This window comes from Quercus robur, chromosome 4 (assembly GCF_932294415.1).
Source record: "Quercus robur chromosome 4, dhQueRobu3.1, whole genome shotgun sequence".
Classification (NCBI taxonomy): domain Eukaryota; kingdom Viridiplantae; phylum Streptophyta; class Magnoliopsida; order Fagales; family Fagaceae; genus Quercus; species Quercus robur.
The window spans coordinates 14362928-14381069 of NC_065537.1; the positions used below are offsets into that span (position 1 = coordinate 14362928).

General features: G+C 35.2%; 1 protein-coding gene across 1 annotated transcript in view; it reads left to right on the top strand.

Moving 5' to 3' along the window:
* Positions 1-18142, top strand: part of LOC126720646 (protein ACCELERATED CELL DEATH 6-like) — a 30979-nt gene that overhangs the window by 7450 nt on the left and 5387 nt on the right. The window contains exon 3 of the mRNA XM_050423378.1: positions 7567-8365. Coding sequence (XP_050279335.1) covers positions 7618-8365 — 748 coding nt within the window. The 5' untranslated portion in view covers positions 7567-7617. The remainder of the gene's footprint in view (positions 1-7566; positions 8366-18142) is intronic.

Here is an 18142-nt window from a genome sequence, read left to right on the forward strand (position 1 = left end):
ACAGTTCTGTTCTTCTCATTTGTTTTTATTAGCAGTGTTGTTGCAAATATCAACCAAAGAAACAATCACATTGACTCGGAACAATATAATAAAACTCCATCAACGTCAATCATAAAGATAAAAAATGAGAGAGAAACATTTGTATTGATAACCAGGAATAATACAATGAGAAGTCTTCGAAAAAGAACAAAAATGTGATACAACCTCCGCCCAAAAAAAAAAAAAAAAAGAGATAAGAACCCTAGGAGCTAAGCCTCAGTAGGAGGATCTTCTTTTTGCTCTGGCTGAGGAGGTGGAACATCCTTGACTTTGGGACCTGCCCCATGATCCTCGGCCTTACTGAGTGTCTCCTTAGAGAGATCCTTAGCCTTGGAGGAGGGCTTCTTCCCCTTACCCTTGCCTTTACCTTTATCTCCCTCCACATCCTCAACCTGGACGGTGACCTAACCAGAGCCCCCAGTAATTTTAGCTAAGGGGATGGCATCAGGAATAGCCGCAGGTTGCTTGGAAGCTTCAAGGACATCGGCGGGGGCCTTCCGGATCTCTAGAGGGAAGAAGACATTCTCAGGCAACCTCATAGCAGAATCTGCAGGGACACCTGCAGCATTAAGAGCCTGAGCCCATGAAATACTGCAATAATCCCTGCATACTTCTGGCAACTCTTCGAAAAGCCTCGCCTTCGTCTCCTCCGCTCTAAGCTGGTAAGCAGCCCTTTTCTCGGCCTCGGCTGCTTCCTTGGCTAGTTGGGCTTCTTCCTTGGCTTTCTGCAACGTTGATTTGAGATCCGGCACGCCTTGCTTTTCAGTAGCGAGGTTGGTCTCAGTCATGTACAGTTACTGGCGTTGATCTTTAACTTGTTTCTCGGTAGTCTTCAAGCCAGCCTCAGCACTCCTACGGCCTATCTCTGCATCCTTAAGCTCCTCAGCTAGCTCAAGGTGCTCCTGCTTGAGGGCTCCTTGAGCCTTCTCTACCTCAGCACAAGAAAGGGTTTCGACGTTAGCCAACTTGCGGCTGTCGCGGCACCACTCCTTGGCCACAAAGACCTGCTGAGTAATCTACCCAAGAATGATGAGATGATGTGAGTTAGAATATAATACAACCCAATGATCCTGCCAGTAAGAGGATAGGATTCCTTACCATTGCAAGATCCCTCTTCAGGGACAATAAGAGTTCACCCTGAGAAAAGCGCCTATATGCGTCCATGTCCCTAGGGAGGAGCATGGGCTGCTCTAGGGCTTCGGCAATGTACCTGGCTCGGCCCTTGTTGTACTCTCGAACTGAGGCGTTATAAGGAATCGCCGCCCAGTCCACTTCAAGACGAGGACTCCAAATGCGCAGGGGAATGCGCACTTAAGCCCGGTCCTGCTCTTCTCGGCTCTCCACAGATGGAGCCCTTTTGTCCCGAGTCTTACGGGTTAGCTTTTGCTATTTAATGCCCTGGCGAAGACCCACCTCACCTTCCTCGAGGGACTCAACCGGCCTTTTCTTCCTCAGGTCGGGATTAACTTTCAAGCCAAGATCGGCAGGTATCTGTGGAGGAGCGAGAGGAAGGTCGGAGGGGGTCTGATTCTTGGTGGGCGCCTTCGAAGTTTGCCCCTTACCTCGGGCAGCCATCAGCTCCCGCAAACTCTTTCTTTTGGAACCCATGTTATCCACTTCTTCGTCGGAAGAACCATCCGAACAAGTAATAACGAGAGAAGGAGCTCCAATCACAAAATTTCTATCCGGCTCACCCTTAGTGTCCGAGAGTTCGATCAAAGGAGCCTTCAGAATGTCCTTCTCAAAGTAGAATTCCTCTATCTCTTCCTCTAGAGAAAGATGAGATGATTCAATCTCCTCTTCAACAAACGCTACAGCTCCGGGATTGTCTTGTGGAGGTGGTTGTACAGCTGGTTGAAGATTCTAAAGGACGGGCAAAACAAGCGGCGGGAGGTCCCTTTGAGCCAAAAATCTTGGCTTCGACACATCAATCCTAGCCAACCTTGGGCTATCGGCTCTTATGGATTGGCCGACGTCCAAGAAAGCACGGGACAAGGGTTCGTAACCTAAGATCAAATAAGAGCACGCAGTTGCCCGTCCCCGTGAACGAAGATCTCTGACCTCAGGAGGTAGTTCAAGGCTTGAACGTTTGTGTGGCTCAGCCGAGGAGCAAAGTGACATCTATCTGCAAAACAACCGAGAAGGAAATTGTAGTTAGATTACAAAAAAAATGGGTTTGAATCTTCAAACGAAGGAAGTAAAACTAAAGGGTTAAATCCCCTTCCCAAGGGATTGATCCTAAGGGTACCGCACCTGGCTCTCCTGCCCGAGTTGGACAATGAAGACTGTCGCTCCATTCCCCCGAGACAATAAGGTAGTCATTCTTCACACTCTTATTGGACTTAGGGAGACAGGAAATTAGCCTAACGATCTCGGACCGAGGTTTAAGGTAGTATCCCGCTTTGGCAAGATGGTGACACTCGTACATGTGAACTATGTCGTGCCATGTAAGGCCTAAGCCCATCTGCTCGTTCAAAACATCTATGTTGCCCGTGACCCTAAATAGGTTAGGAGCACACTGATGTGGTGTCAACCTATGGTTAAGCAGATAATCCCAGGTAATCCTACGCATGGGAAGCGTCATTCCTCCCTCTATAAAAGCGATCATGGGAATGACGACCTGACCCATGTCCCTATCAGTCAGTACTCATTCCGGAGGTACTCCAAAACCACCCCTTGCGGGATGCGATACCTAGCTCTAAAGGCCTCCATGGCAGCCGGAGTATCTACTAAATACTTGAATCTACCCATCTAGGCGAACTGACGGGCCGAGAAGGAAGGCCGAGATGAAAATTAGGGTTATGTAGAGGAAGGAGAACTTACGGGTATCCTTACAACAATCTCTGAAGCTCTCAGAGATATTCTCAGGGAAAGACGACTCACGGAAATAGCTACGAAAATTCGAAGGCCTGGAACGTGTATGAAGAACTGGGTGCTTGAGTTCTCTGGAGTTCTCTGGAGTTCTTATATGTTAATAAAAAAGAAAAGCAGAAAGAGTTTCCTTAAAACCTTATATAGCAAGAGAGGAAAGGGAAGGTCACTCCCGCTCAAAATTCTAGAAGGAATGTCAACCGTTGGATCTGCGCTTTGCCGTTGGATGTGGGGAACACAAAGCCGCCTGAAGTAATTAATAGCGCCTCATAACTTACAATGCATCAGAAGCAACCGCTCCCACACGTGTGAACCAAAAATTAATTGGTCTTATCCCTCAAAAAGTCAAAACCCCGCTTTTCTCCTCGGATGGAGATAAAAATCGGAGTTTTGAGGGGCTATTGTGGGGGCTATGGCCCAAAGTAACGAGTTGGGGCTTGGGCCTATCCGAGGACACTAACGAGTCCGAGGAGACAAAATGGCTTAGATGATCTACGTTATAAGCCTTATCACAGGAGACAAAGAAAGAGAGTCCGAGGAGGAACTTCTCCTCGGACACTAAAAATCTGGAGTAGAGGTATGTTCAAATCGCTGAAGCGCACCCCCTAAACACGTGAAAAGGAAGAAAACCCAAAATATCTAAGCAAAAGCTGCTACCACCACATTAAATGCACTATAGCTACTTTCCTGACCGCATTAATGTGGAGAAGACCCCTGTACAGTGTTACCTTGGCTATCGCAACTTACAAAGGACTGAAAGGGGTGTCTGATGGGATAGGTGCTCAAGTGGGGGTTTAGATGATCAACAAGTGTAAAGCCCAGATGATCAGGAAAAGCCTATATAATGTATAGAAGCCCCCATGAGGAGGGGAGGGAGAAAAAGAATGAGAGAATACTGTAGCATGCAAAAGAACCCTAATATGGTGATCTGTATTCATAAATAAAATTCTAAGTCTCCTCGGACAGGAGGTCATTTCATCATAATAGCTTTTGTTCTTGTCTGTATGTTCCTTAATCCCATGCAAGCCATCGCTTAACTTATCTAAACCTAGTTCTTTGATCCATACTCTACAAAATTCATTGTATTGGGCTTTTTGGACTAGGATTTCATATAGTGTGGGCTTGGGCTCCAAACTTTGTCCCTACACTTCCTAACCTCAAAGATCCAAACTTCATAAGTCATTGCTGTTTATATATATATATATATATATATAATTTCTCTTACGTGGCCGGCTAATCCCAAGCAAGTGCCCACGACAGCAACCAACAAATCAGCCTCCACTCGAGATTTACGCCACCTTCACAGTTCCGCCTCTGCTGCCTCGATCTATCTTCGGTGTGGTATGAGTTTCCAAATTTAGATCCAGTGCAATACCTGCACTGGCTGCAATTACCCATATTCTCTCTCACAAAACAACTTTTACTATTTTATTTTTTAACTTTAAATTTTTAACTTTTTAAAAATATTTTTTATTTGCTAAAAGCAATTTTCAATCCCAAACATTATAAGCAATTGCATTAAGTGCATCTGATTTCAATCCTGAGTTTCTCACTCTCTCTCAATCTATGTTCTATTGTCTGCAACTTTAAGGGCCTGTTTGGTAGAGGAATTTGAGTAGTGTTTGTAGTTTTTTAAAATACGTATGGGTGAAAATGTGTGTAATGTTGTTTAAAAACTAAAAATAGGTGTTTAAAATGCCCTATCAAATGAGCCCTAAATGTTTTTAGACTAAGAAGAAAACTAAAGAGAGTAAAGTAGTCTTTTGTAATGGTGTGTAGCCAACCTACCAAAATCGACTTGATCCAACCTAACCTGTTGGGTTGGGTTGGATTTTTTTAACCTACCATGATAAATTAGATTGAAAAAAACCCCTCAATCCAACCCAACCTGACTAATACACACCCCTACTTAACACACTAACAATACAGTATATATTTGTGCTCTAAGTTTGAAATAAATGGCACTATATATCTATATCATGAAAAAGTAATGCTAGGACACATAATAGTGCACAAATTTGTGTCAACTTGCCACATGGTGAGTTGTGAATAGTGGAAGTGTGTCCCCACATGGCCCACCATCATGCCTCTACTACTCATAATTCGTCACGTGGTGAGTTGTGGCACAAAGTTGTTGTGCACTATTATGTTTCCTTAACATTACTTATCTTGAAAAGTGTAAGTTGCAAGATAAAGGGGCTGTTTGGCACTGTTGTTTAAACAACAGTTTTTAGTGTTTAAATAACAATAACACTTCTGACTCGTATTTCTATAATACTCAAACACATATTTCTACAATACTGAAAACTGAATAACAATACTTAAACACTGCTACCAAACAGGCCCAAAGTCAAGACACCAAAACCAATGACACTCAATTGTACAACACAATAACACTTAATGGTTTCCAGCTAAGCAACCATCTAATTCAAACCAAAAATTAAATAATGAAAAACCTAAAGCAACCATAAGAATAATAGATTGTTTTGTATTGTAGCCTAGTTTAGTACTTAAATTGAATTTATTATAATTTTAATAAAAGTAATTTTTTTTTTTTAAATTTTGTTTAATTTTTAATTTTTTGAGAAACAAACTAATTGTTAAACACATGCATACTTAATTTCACTCTTTCACCAAGTTCAAACACATTACTTAACTCAAAGTACCACTACAAAGTGACCTAATATTTTGTTTAATTGATAGTAGTGGCTTGGACAATTAATTTAAATTATTGTTTTGTCAAGATGAAACTTCATAACAAGATGGACAATGAGTTCTTGAGTAAGTGATTGCTAAAGAATTTAGTCCAAAATCAATTATAAATGATTTTAATGCCATTAAAGAGTGTATGGGCATATCTTTGTTAAGTTCAAGTTAATTTGTTAAATAAAGAATGTTTTCAATCATTATTTTTGTTAATAATTTTATTGTGTATACCTTGGCAAATAAAAAACGTTTTAAATCATTTTTTTGTTAATACTTTATAAAAATTTTATTGTATTTATTTTGGCCCCTGGAAAAAATTCATAACAGTAGGCAACAAATTTCTATTCCAACTTGAAATTCCATGTGGACTGGACTTCTATTAGGTGCCATGCACCTCCCAACATGATGATAACATTCGAGTACACTGCCTGGAGCACAAATTCATCAACATGATTCATAAAACAATATTTATTTACATGAAAATTATTAAAATTCATGGAGGAAGCTTTTAAAATTATGAAGATGGACGGGTTTGAGGATACTATGCTTGCGTTTGCATTTGACCATTTGAATGGGGATGAAAAACAATCTAAGTCATTCATGTTGAAAAATGACAAGCTCTGTAGACAATAACTGTAGAACTTCTTTGATAACCTTTTAGACCAATTTTGATTATGTAGGTGCATTTTGTTAGAATTTGGACGTCTCTATTTGGACAATTTGGCATTTTGGTATATATCAAACTATTTGTACTAGAATGTTTGAGGTTAAACTATTTAGCTTATAGGGCATCTTGAACTAATTGAAATGGAGCTTATGATTATTTTAAATTATGAGAAGTATGATTGATACACACTTACACACACAAATATATATATATATATCAAATGAATTTGTTGTTTGCGCTTGATTTGGTTTATTCAACAATTAAACAAGGAGGATTTTTTTTTTGTTAAGAAAAAAGACCACACTTGAATTAAAATTAAGGAGCTGGAAAATCAAGAACAACAGTAGAATCAATACCTAGCAGAACAGACTCCATCCAAACTAACATAGGAAAATAATATCTCACTCTCTGGGTTAAGTTATGTGCAATTTCATTACCTTTTTTTTTTTTTTGAGAAAGTGCAATTTCATTACCTTGCCTCACAATATGAGACAAAGAAAAACTCCTTAGGGAGTTAACACAAACTAGAGTATCTCTAACTAGATGACTAAAGGAAGATAACAACATATCTCATTTTTGAAGCCCCCTGATACCAATCTCTGAATCACCTTCGAAATGTGACGGGTGCAATCCCACTTCTTGAACAAAAGTTGCTATAAACCTAGCCACTATCATCTCCAAATTCTCAACTGAGGGAGGTTTCTGAATTTTTTTCGGACAAAGCTGCCATTACCTGACCAAGTGAATTCCGAATCACAATCTCAATTCCTGCTTCATCACTCAAAACATGGCACCGTCAAAGTTTGTTACACAAGGAAGATTCTAAATGCGTTGTTGTTATTAGTATTATTATTATTATTCTCTATTTTTTTAATGATGAGTCAGGGTAATTAATCAAATTTATGACGAAGATGTCTAGTTATATATCTAATATATTGTCTATATACTATATAAAACTATAACAGTAAGCTAGAACTTCTGCAGTGTTTTTGGACGCAAGAAGTGCTTCATAAATTCATTTAATATTTGTATATAGGCCACGTACTATGCTGGGGGGATGGAGGGAGTTTGTACTTTGTAGTCTGTTAATTTAAACATAAATTTCACAAAACCACTCGTTATTCATAGTTCGAGGTTATTTTAAAAGTTGCGTTTATCTGTAATGGAAAATATCGAGCTGATCATATTCGTGATAAAGGGATAATATTTAAATTTGTTGGGAGCACTTGTGTGTGTTGCACATTAGATCATTAAGTGTAATTAATACATCAAGTGTATAACAGGGGCACAAAGCGAGGCATAGGCGAAAAAGAGATATAGTAGCCACTATACATATGGATCCCTCCAGTTCGTTTGAAGGTCACGCATCTAATAATGTTAATCAGGCTATGCAAACAGATACCATAACTTACATGGATCTCAATTTCTATGAAGCTGCAGTAGAAGGCAAGAGCGAGACCTTCAAAGATTTCAAGGAATCTCTTCAGCAAATACTAAGCCCAAATAGAAACACGGTCCTCCATGTTCACCTCGCAACACAAACTGCACAACTAAAATTATCACCCTTCAAACAAATTGTGAACATAATGATGGGGTGTACTTATTCTGCAGAAAGATCAAAATCATCGTCAACCAATTTTGTGGGAGAAATTCTTGACATGTGTCCGTCACTGTTATTGCAAGCTAATTCCAAATCTGAAACTCCATTGCACATAGCAGCAAGGTACGGTCATGCTGGCATAGTGACGGAATTAATTGAACGAGCAAAATCTTCCCATCAAGACCCCGAAAATGGAATTATATCAGTCAGGGAAATGCTTGGAATGATTAATGTAGTAAAAGACACGGCATTGCACGAGGCAGTACGTTATAATCACCATGAGGTGGTGCAACTGTTAATAACAGAGGACCCGGATTTTTCATATTCTGCAAATGATGCTGGTGAGACTCCGCTTTACATGGCCGCCGAGAGGAAGTTTCCAGAATTAGTGTCCGAAATTTTAGACACTTGCTCTTCACCAACTTATGGTGGTCCACTTGGTAGAACAGTTTTGCATGCTGCAATAATTTGGGACGATGAAGGTACTGTCTATTTATTTCCATTAACTTTACTTCAATTCTCAAATTAGTCTTTTTAAGGTTGATTTATTGATTTAGTTCCTCATTTAGTCAAAATAAGTCAATCAGGTCCTTCTGTCCAAATCTGTTTACAAATGAAGTTTTAAAATATTTTTAGAAAAATAATACTCATCAAACAAGATTTATTAATTTGTGCATTTTATGAATGTCTTCAGTTAAATTTAAACGAAAAGTTTAATTGGTGTAATTTGCTAAAAAATTTAATGGAATAACTAGATTGACTTGTTTTAAGAAAGCTATAGATTAGGTTGACAAAATATAAAACATAGAAACTAATAATTGAAGTCAAAGTTAAGGGACTAAATTGAATTTTACCCCACTTTTTTCAACATTTTAGCCCGCATGCTTTGACAAATAGCAACATTTAAAATTCAATAGTTTAAGTTCATTATAGGCACCCCCTCAAAAAAAGAAAAAGAAAAAAAAGTTCATTATAGGCAACCATGATATGATTATAACCAATGTCATGAATATCATTTTAGAACCCGTCCCGATTTGTCCATTAGAACGGAATATTTCAATACTAGCTTATTTCAATGTACTGTTTTAAGGTTTACCCACACACATAATTAAAGAAATTTTACATATCTTTCAACAAAATTTCCGCTAGATAACAAGTAATTATTTACTAAAGTAACCACAACTAAGTAAAAAATAGGCTAATTATTCCTTTTTTTTAAATATTAATTATATACTACACTATTGATTGGGTATCTTTTTGGCAAAAATACACTTTTGGTCCCTATTTTGATTTTGCTACTATTCTAGTCTCTAAAAACAGAAAATCAATTCTATTTTGGTCATTGCCATCAACCCACTAACAGAAAAGTCTTATGTGGCAGATAGAGGGTCTTGCTTGTTAGATAGAGGGTCTTGCTTGTTGACATGGCGATGATGTGGACATTAGATTATTATTAAAAAAAGTTATTTGGCATTTTTTAAATGCCACATCAGCATTTAAATTTAAAAAAATTTTAAAAATTTTAATTCCTCAATTTTAATCTTAATTTTATTTTAAAATTTTTTTAAAAAAAATTACTTTCTTTCAAACAAAAATTTAGTTTTTTTTTAATTAAAATGATTTTTTTATTCCAATATATATATATATATATATATTTTTTCAGAAGAACATATTCATGCTCTTTGTGTTATTTCCCAGGATATGATTCATATTCTTAGCAAATTAATCCTTATTTTCTTATCATTTTCTTGTCTTTCTTAATTAAATGTCTTTCTTGTCTTTTTATTTTTATTTCCTTTCATTATTTTTTCAAAAGAACATGTTCATTTTCTTTGTGTTCTTCCCAGTGTTCTTCCCCCATAATCAATCTCCAACAAACAACCAAACCCCAAACCCAAATCTCAACCAAACCCTAAACCCATATCTCCAGTAAAGCAAACCTTAGCCTTCAAACCCATAAATTTTTTTGGCAAACAAACAGAGAAAAACCCATAGAAAAACAAACAAAAACCCCCAAATCACCACCGCCAAATCAAAGACCATGAACATCAAACCCAAGCAAAAGAATAGAGACCTAACAACCAGCGCAAAGCACCACCACCACCAAATCAAATCTTCCAAAATTTCCCTCAAAGCTTCTAAAATTTCATAGCAACCAACAAAGCCTTAACAACAAATCCACAAAAATCCTAAGCTAAAGACTTCCAAATCAACCTTAGAGAAAGGAAAAGAGCGACGATGAGGTAGAAAGAGGTGTGAGAACCACTAATCTAGGCTCCACAACCATTGATCTGGGCTCCAATACCGAATTGGCGACTAGGGTTTTGTACAACATAACTACACAGAAACAAAAACAAAAAAAGTAATGTGAGGTGGAATTGGAGGAATGACTCGGAGAGAATTGTTGAGGAATCGACGATGAGCTACCGTCGGATTTGACGGCGGTGAAGACCTCATCTTCGAGGCGAACCTTCTCGATGGGTCAATGGGTTTTCTTTCTTTGATAGCGGTGGTGACCTCATCACTGAGTCTTGAACAAGTTTGACAATGGTGGAGATGAGATTTTGAGATTCCTCAAGAGTTTGGGTTAGATCCAGCTGTGGTGGAGAAGAAGGCTAAGCTTGTGAGATCCAGCTGTGGAGCTACAATGGAGAGAGAATTTGAGATCAGAGAGAGAGAGAATTAGAGATAGAGAAAGTGTAGAGATTGTTTCAAAATCTGATGATTGATGAGGTTAAAGAAAAAGATAATAATTTTCCTTTTTTTAAGAAATAATTTTTATTAAAAAGATAATGATTTTCCTTTTTTAAAATTTTTTTCTAACGTGGCTTTTCAAAAAAAAAAAAAATTAAAATGCTAACATGTCATTTAAAAAATGCCAACTAAGATATTTTATTAGCCATCTCAGCATTTATTGTGTAGATAGGCCCCTTCGTCTGTCACGTACAACTTTTCTGTTAGTGGGTTGACGGTAGGAACCAAAATAAAATCGATTTTCTGTTTTTAGGGATTAGAATAGTAGCGAAATCAAAATAGGGACCAAAATGAGAATCTGCCCAAAATGTAGGGACCAAAAGTATATTTTCACTTAATTTTTTAAAACAAGGAGTAATACTATTTTTAACTATTAGCTGATGTTAGATTTTTATGTTGATCATACTTGACACTATTTGCCGTAAAGAAAAAAAACATGGCACTCTCTCCTTTCTTACCCATTTAAAGATTTCACCTACCCCACCTCCTCTACTTGAACACAACCTAATCAACTCTATCTCAGTCTGTGTTATCATCATGTTCATCATTTTACAAGTTTATTTCTTCATTTAAATTTTCTTTATCATCATCAACATTTACTTTTTCCTCTTATTCTTTTATTTTAAATATTTCTTCTTGGCATTTTAGCTTCTTAGACCTATAAAAAATAATTATATTGTCAATTAATACCTTATTCACAGTATAGAAAATAAATTTGCAAATATGAAAGTGAAGTGTAATTGTGTGGTCCAAATTTTGTGCAAGAAAAAAAAAACTTATGAACATGTTATTTTATTAGTCTAAATTAAGTAATCTAATAATTTTGTGTTAAAAACAAATGTAACAACGTTTTTTTTTTCTTTTCTTTTTTTTCATGTCTATAGGAGTGTAACACTTGTTGAATTCAAATAAAAGCAAAATTTTTAATGAAAAAACTTATTTTAAAGCACATGTTAATGTATCGTATGATACATATGATTTTACGATATGATACGATTAATATGATATGCACCAGTACTATATCTTACGATTCATGAGCACTTACGATATGCAACTTTTTGTGCATGATACGATACATATCGCGTATCATATGATACTAAAAACAATGCCTAAAATATTATTATACAATGTCAATTATTATCATAAAAAAGTCAACTATTACTATTGTTATAATGTCAATTATTATACAATGCATCCTAAAATATTGCTATACAATGTGATGGATTAAAAATGTCAATTATCATACAAAGCTATTATTATTATATCTAAAGCCTAAACTTTTTTTTTTCAATTTTTTTTTTGTTTGATGACCACGATCATACTAATATTAGTTTTCTTTTATATGCCGCAAGTTACATGTTCATTATCATAAACTAAATAATATTATCTTAGAAATTTAAATATGCAAAATATAAAGTAAAGATGAAATTAAGGAAACCTGTTAGTTTTTAAACCCCTGAAAACATTGTTTAACCTAATTTAATAATCAAGATGTTACTTAGGTCAATTATATAGATCTAGGTTAAACATTCATCAAACATATCATGCACCAAAAATATAAATAAGGCACAAATATGATGACCTAAGAAAACCAATAAAACAAACTAATTTCAAGGTAAAAAAAACTTGGGGGGAACGATCTCAAGAGAATAATCTACTATATCAAATAGAAGTTTACAGTCAAGAATTTGAATTCATAGTAAACTTAACTATGATTATCAAACCTAGCTCTGAAACCCTCAGACTTCTTTGATGTGGAACTGTTCCAATATGAACCTCCAGCTCATGCCTTTGATCTTTAGTACATTTGATAGCTGAAGCTTGGGCTGCAACTTTATTCCACCGGTACTAGTAGTATGAGTGTGATCTTTGATATATGCTTGAAAGAGTAAAATGTACAAAACCTCTCAGATCTCAAAAGAGTAGCTCTCCAAGACTTGAAAAACATATTTTACAGTTTTTCTTATATACCATGTAATTTTGAACTGAAACCCTAAACATTTAATGGGTTGACGGGCTTTAAAACAAATCTGTAGTTCGCGGTTGGACCGATTGAACTAATCTTTCAATCGGTCGAGCTCTTTAGGTTTTCAATACTTCTTTCTGTAGCTTGTACATTTTTGAATTCTGACTTATATCATTTGAGCAATGTTTAAAACACTTCTTAAACACTAAGATTTATTCCTAGATAGATTTATGTACTTGGTTTGCCAACACATGAATCATTTAGAACCTAAACATTTATATCTAAATATTTAGAACCTAAACATTTATATCTAATATATTAAAAATGAAAATATATAATAGCATAGCCATATGAGATATATTAAGGAAATATCTGTCTCCACTTACACACACTCTCTCTCTCTTCTCTCTCTTTGACTCTCTCTCTTTCTCTCATATTTTGGCTCTCCAAGCGCCATTTTCACCATTTTTTCTCTCTCTTCTCACATGGGCACATGGGCAATTGAAAATTTGGCAACAAAATTTGGCACTTAAGGTACCAAATCTGTTGTCAAAATTCCTTTCAAATTTCTCTCCTATTTTCCAAATTTCACAATGTTAGGTAACTAACGTTATCCACACTTTAAAAATTTATATTTGTTTCCTAAAAAATATAAAACTACTTTTTTTTTTTTTTTGAGAAAGAAGACAATGAAATTTTATCAAGAAAAACCAGCTAAGTCAACTTGGACAACAGAAAGAAACTGTGGAGAAACATCTTCCACCCATACAAGAAAGTCTGAGATATGCGCAGCATGCCTGGCAGGACTATGAGCAACCTTATTACCTTCTCTCTTTACATGAGAGTAACATAATTAATTAAACAAAATAGAGCAATGCAATATATATATATATATATATATTTATATTTATATAAGTAGAGACCTTATGCGGGAATGCATGAGCTCTTATCATGTGGTGCTTTAATATTTCATTTAGCCTTTTTAACCTCTTCTCATTAAGTTGTTTTTACTGTTATCCAAAAAATCACATTAATTCTTTTTACTATTATCTAAAAGATGGGTTGTTGTTCAAAATTAAACCAAACCTTATGAAAAGCCTAAGCCCACATATTCCCTTACATATTATGACCTAAGCATGATCCTTACTCATGTGTAGATGAAAGTACAAACCCTAACCCACTTACAAACTCTCTTTCTCCTCCCCCATGTGTAAATGAAACTTGAAAGCCAAGACCCTAACTTACTTAGAAGCTTTCTTCCTCCATACAAGCTTCCCTTCAGACTACACACATTCTTCAATTTCTTTACAAACAACTGTTTGTAGTTCAGATTCACTGATCCTATTTGACCAAACCAATGATCCTACTCATTTTCAAGTCTTAATCCAACCCTTCTATGTAAAAAAATGGAGATGTATGGTCAAGGAAAATATGCATTCACTTTAAAAGATAAAAATAAAAAGGAAATGTATAGTTTAATCTCAACAGTCTCACCACTCTATTTTCTCTTCCTCTATCAAAACCTCTCTCTCTTTCTCTTCCTATTCCAAAACCTCTCTCTCTCTCTCTCTCTCTCTCTCATATTTTGAGTGCTATATTAGGATTCCCCAAATCGAAAATAATATTTGTAAGTTCAAATAGTGTGTAAAACACTTATAAACGTTTAGACTCCTAATTTACAAATTACCAACACAAGCTTATTATCAAACAATGTATGCGCGAAATATGAAAATAAGCTAAACAGAATAGGTAAAACAATCTAAACCGAAATTAATTACAACCACAGCAGTAATTAAAAGGCAAAGATTAAAGAAAGAAAGATGCAAACATAAAGACAACACAGCAATGTGTTATCAAAGAGGAAACCGAAGTCCTTGGCATAAAACCTTTCCGCTACCCTCCAAGTGGTCAATAATCCATTAGAGAATAAAGTTGGGATACATGAATAACAGAAGACCCTCCAAGCCTAATCTACCTAGTGTACCTAAGCCCTCCAAGCTTCTTGCTCCAACAGGGTTACGTCGAACTTTGTCTTCTCTAGCTTACCAGATCCCGCAATCGCCCATTGCATCAACCAAAATGAATTGGTTCCTTCTGAACTGCTTCCCAAGCACCAAATAACCTCCTTACAGATATGGGTATGGTGAGATAAGGATTTGACTAATGTACCTTTCAAGGATGTATCAATGGAGAGGGTGAGAGTAGAAGAATTTGGAGAATCAAAGGATGAAGATTGTGGATGAGTTAATCTTGTTTTTCTCTAAGATTTCTCTCTCAAAATTCTCTCTGGAAGTTCTTTACATTTCGTGGGTATAAAGGTATTTATAGTAGGGTGTGTATGGAATGCGAAGAGTCAGTTACAACCAAACAAGGTGTTCTGGCGACTCGAGCTCGTGATTGAAACGAGTCGCGAGTTTGAGTCGCGAGCTAACTGCTTGGCCAGATGGAAGTTTTGTCCTGTAGTGCAATAGCTGGCATAACTCTTCAGCTCCCTTACATGCTTCACACGTGTGCTACCTTTGGCGACTCCCCAGTCGTGAGATCCAGTCACGAGGCCCTTCTTGAGTGCACACTCTTGACTTTTTCTTCACACTTTCTCACACACTACCCTTACATGATTCCCTCCTAAATACAAGGTTTCTAAATGCTGAATTACAAAAAATTTGGCACGGAATAAAGTCAACAAAATGATTGAATAAATTCAACCTTACAATATTCAATCTTATCAATGGGCCACATATTGGAAGGATTGTCTACTAAGATAACGATTGTTTCTCTTGCTGTGTTACAAGAGTAATCCTTAGGTACCTCCAAAGCACAGTGAATAGTGCTCCCTTATCTCACATTTATAGTAGGGTCCACTTTTTAAACTCGTGGTGGGGTCCATTATGAATGTGAGAAGAGGGAGGATCATTTTACTTTATTCTGAGAGTACCTAATAATTTTTCATCTTAAAAAAAAAGTCAAATGCTATATGATATGGCATAGTCACCAATAGTCATAATGCATTCAACTATATTCATATTAATTTTTGAGTCATCTGTGATGCTATGGTACTAGGTATGAAAACCACTTTGTTAACGACATTTGATATGCTCCTACAACCGATTAAATGAAACTATTTGTGTGCCTTCGAATTGTAGGTTTTTTTTTTTAGACAAATGCATGAAAGTGTAGGTCCATCATAAGCATAAAGATAATCATAAGTTTAGATACTGACAAACAATTAAAATACTATGGTAATAGATTCTAATAGCATTTGTTCCTTTAGTAGATTCTAATAGCATTTTTCATTTCTGAAAATTTAAACGATTTATAGGATTCTTGCCACAAATATTTGGCATAAGATCTATGATGCAAAAATAGTTTTGGTATCCCACAGTAGAAACTAGAGAGGACTACATAAACTTTTAGTTAGATACACACCAAAATTATTATTATTTTTTTTTTTTTAAATCTTCTTGTAGTATTTATTGTTTCAATTTGAGACCAATATAATTTAACTATACTTTTTATGCAAATTTTGTGACCAACATACTTTTAGGCAAAGTTTTCCCATGCATCGCACGGATTTCCGACTAGTATCCTCAATAAGCAAACCATTACATGACAGCACCTCAGCATCATTAACCAACCTGGACATTAAGACTTGCGAATCCCCTTCAATAAAACTACTTAATAACCATTATTTACAATATACGGTATTTATTAAAAAGGCAATTAACAAATATAGTAGTAATAGAATATAACATAACAAGACACTCATAACTGCAGCCACTATAATTTTATTTTAACGAGAACCATTTTTTTTTTTTAAATCGTTTTAACTTTTTTTTTTTTTTTTTTTTTTTTTGAGAATCAAAAAAAATTTACGTAAAAATGTGACTTAAACGGTTAAACCTATCTAAACACACACACACATAAAATCCTCCCATGTGAAACAATAGGACCGCTAGCACTATACGAGAACCATGAAATTTATAAATATTCGTCATCTAGTTATTTTCATCAAAATATTCACAATAAAATTACAGATTATATAAGCATATGGCAAAATCATATCATATAATATAATATCATATGCACTATCACTATGGCTACCCCATTGAATGCTCTTTCCTTGTTTTTATTAGATTTTTGTCCTTATATGATATGACACACTATAAGTATATTAAAATAATTAACATATTTGCTCTAACCGAAACTCTTTAGTTTTTATTTTTTTTAATTTTTTATTTATTTATTTTTTTTACAAGATAAAAATTTTACTTTAGCCTAATCGAAGTGTATATGTATGTGAAATTTTTTTCCTGGAGACTTAAACTCTAATTCTTATCTCCCACAGCCCACAAGCACTTATACTAGTGGAGTGATCATTGTACCAAGCACTTATCATATGCACTATCACTATGGCTACCCCATTGAATGCTCTTTTTCCTTGTTTTTATTAGATTTTTGTCCTTATATGATATGACACACTATAAGTATATTAAAATAATTAACATATTTGCTCTAACCGAAACTCTTTAGTTTTTTTTTTTTAATTTTTTATTTATTTATTTTTTTTACAAGATAAAAATTTTACTTTAGCCTAATCTAAGTGTATATGTATGTGAAATTTTTTTCCTGGAGACTTAAACTCTAATTCTTATCTCCCACAGCCCACAAGCACTTATACTTGTGGAGTGATCATTGTACCAAAGGTGCAGTGGCTGAATCTCTTTAGTTTGAAAATACTACTCTTGTGAAAGTATTATACGAAGAGTTTTTAGCAATTAAAAACAAGTTTGCTTTAATCTACAAGGTTTTTTTTTGTTTTTTTTTTTTTAATAGTAAAATTTTGGTCAATCACATCTTGCTTGCACTATATGGTTCAATGTGAGTATTACAATTTATTTGACATAATTTGGCCTCGTGACACATTATAAGTTTATTAAAGTTTGTTAATATTTAGGTTCCTTTTAGAATAGCTATTAACTATTTTAAGGCTAAGTTGTTAATTAGATTAATTATGAATTGTTTTTGGTTAATGAAATAATCACTAGTATCAAAGAAATCAAACACTATAGAAATAAAATTGTACACAACGATATGTGACCCTAGGAAAACAATGGAATAGAAGTTCTACAATAAAACAATTGTAGGGATTTACCTATTAATTCCAAGGTAAACAAATCCACTAATTGATTGGAAGTTTTACAATAACCCAATAACTCTATTCCTAGTAAACTTACTAATGTTACTAAATGCAACTCTGATTCCATGAACTTCCTCAACTTTGAAGATGTTTTAATGTGAACCTCTAGTCCATGACTTCAAGAATCCATTTGAAGATTTAGATCCAATATTTTGTGATGACTAGTTTTGCAACAACTTCAACATCACCATTTTAGATTGTGTTTTAAATGGTTTCCAATTGAGGCCTTTGAGAGTAGGAGGTATAATACCTTTAGATCTATATTAGGGCAGCTCCAAAAGTCTTTTGGTTGTGTATTAGCTCTCATTTGAAAGGAGAGAATGGAATGGAATGGAAAGGAAA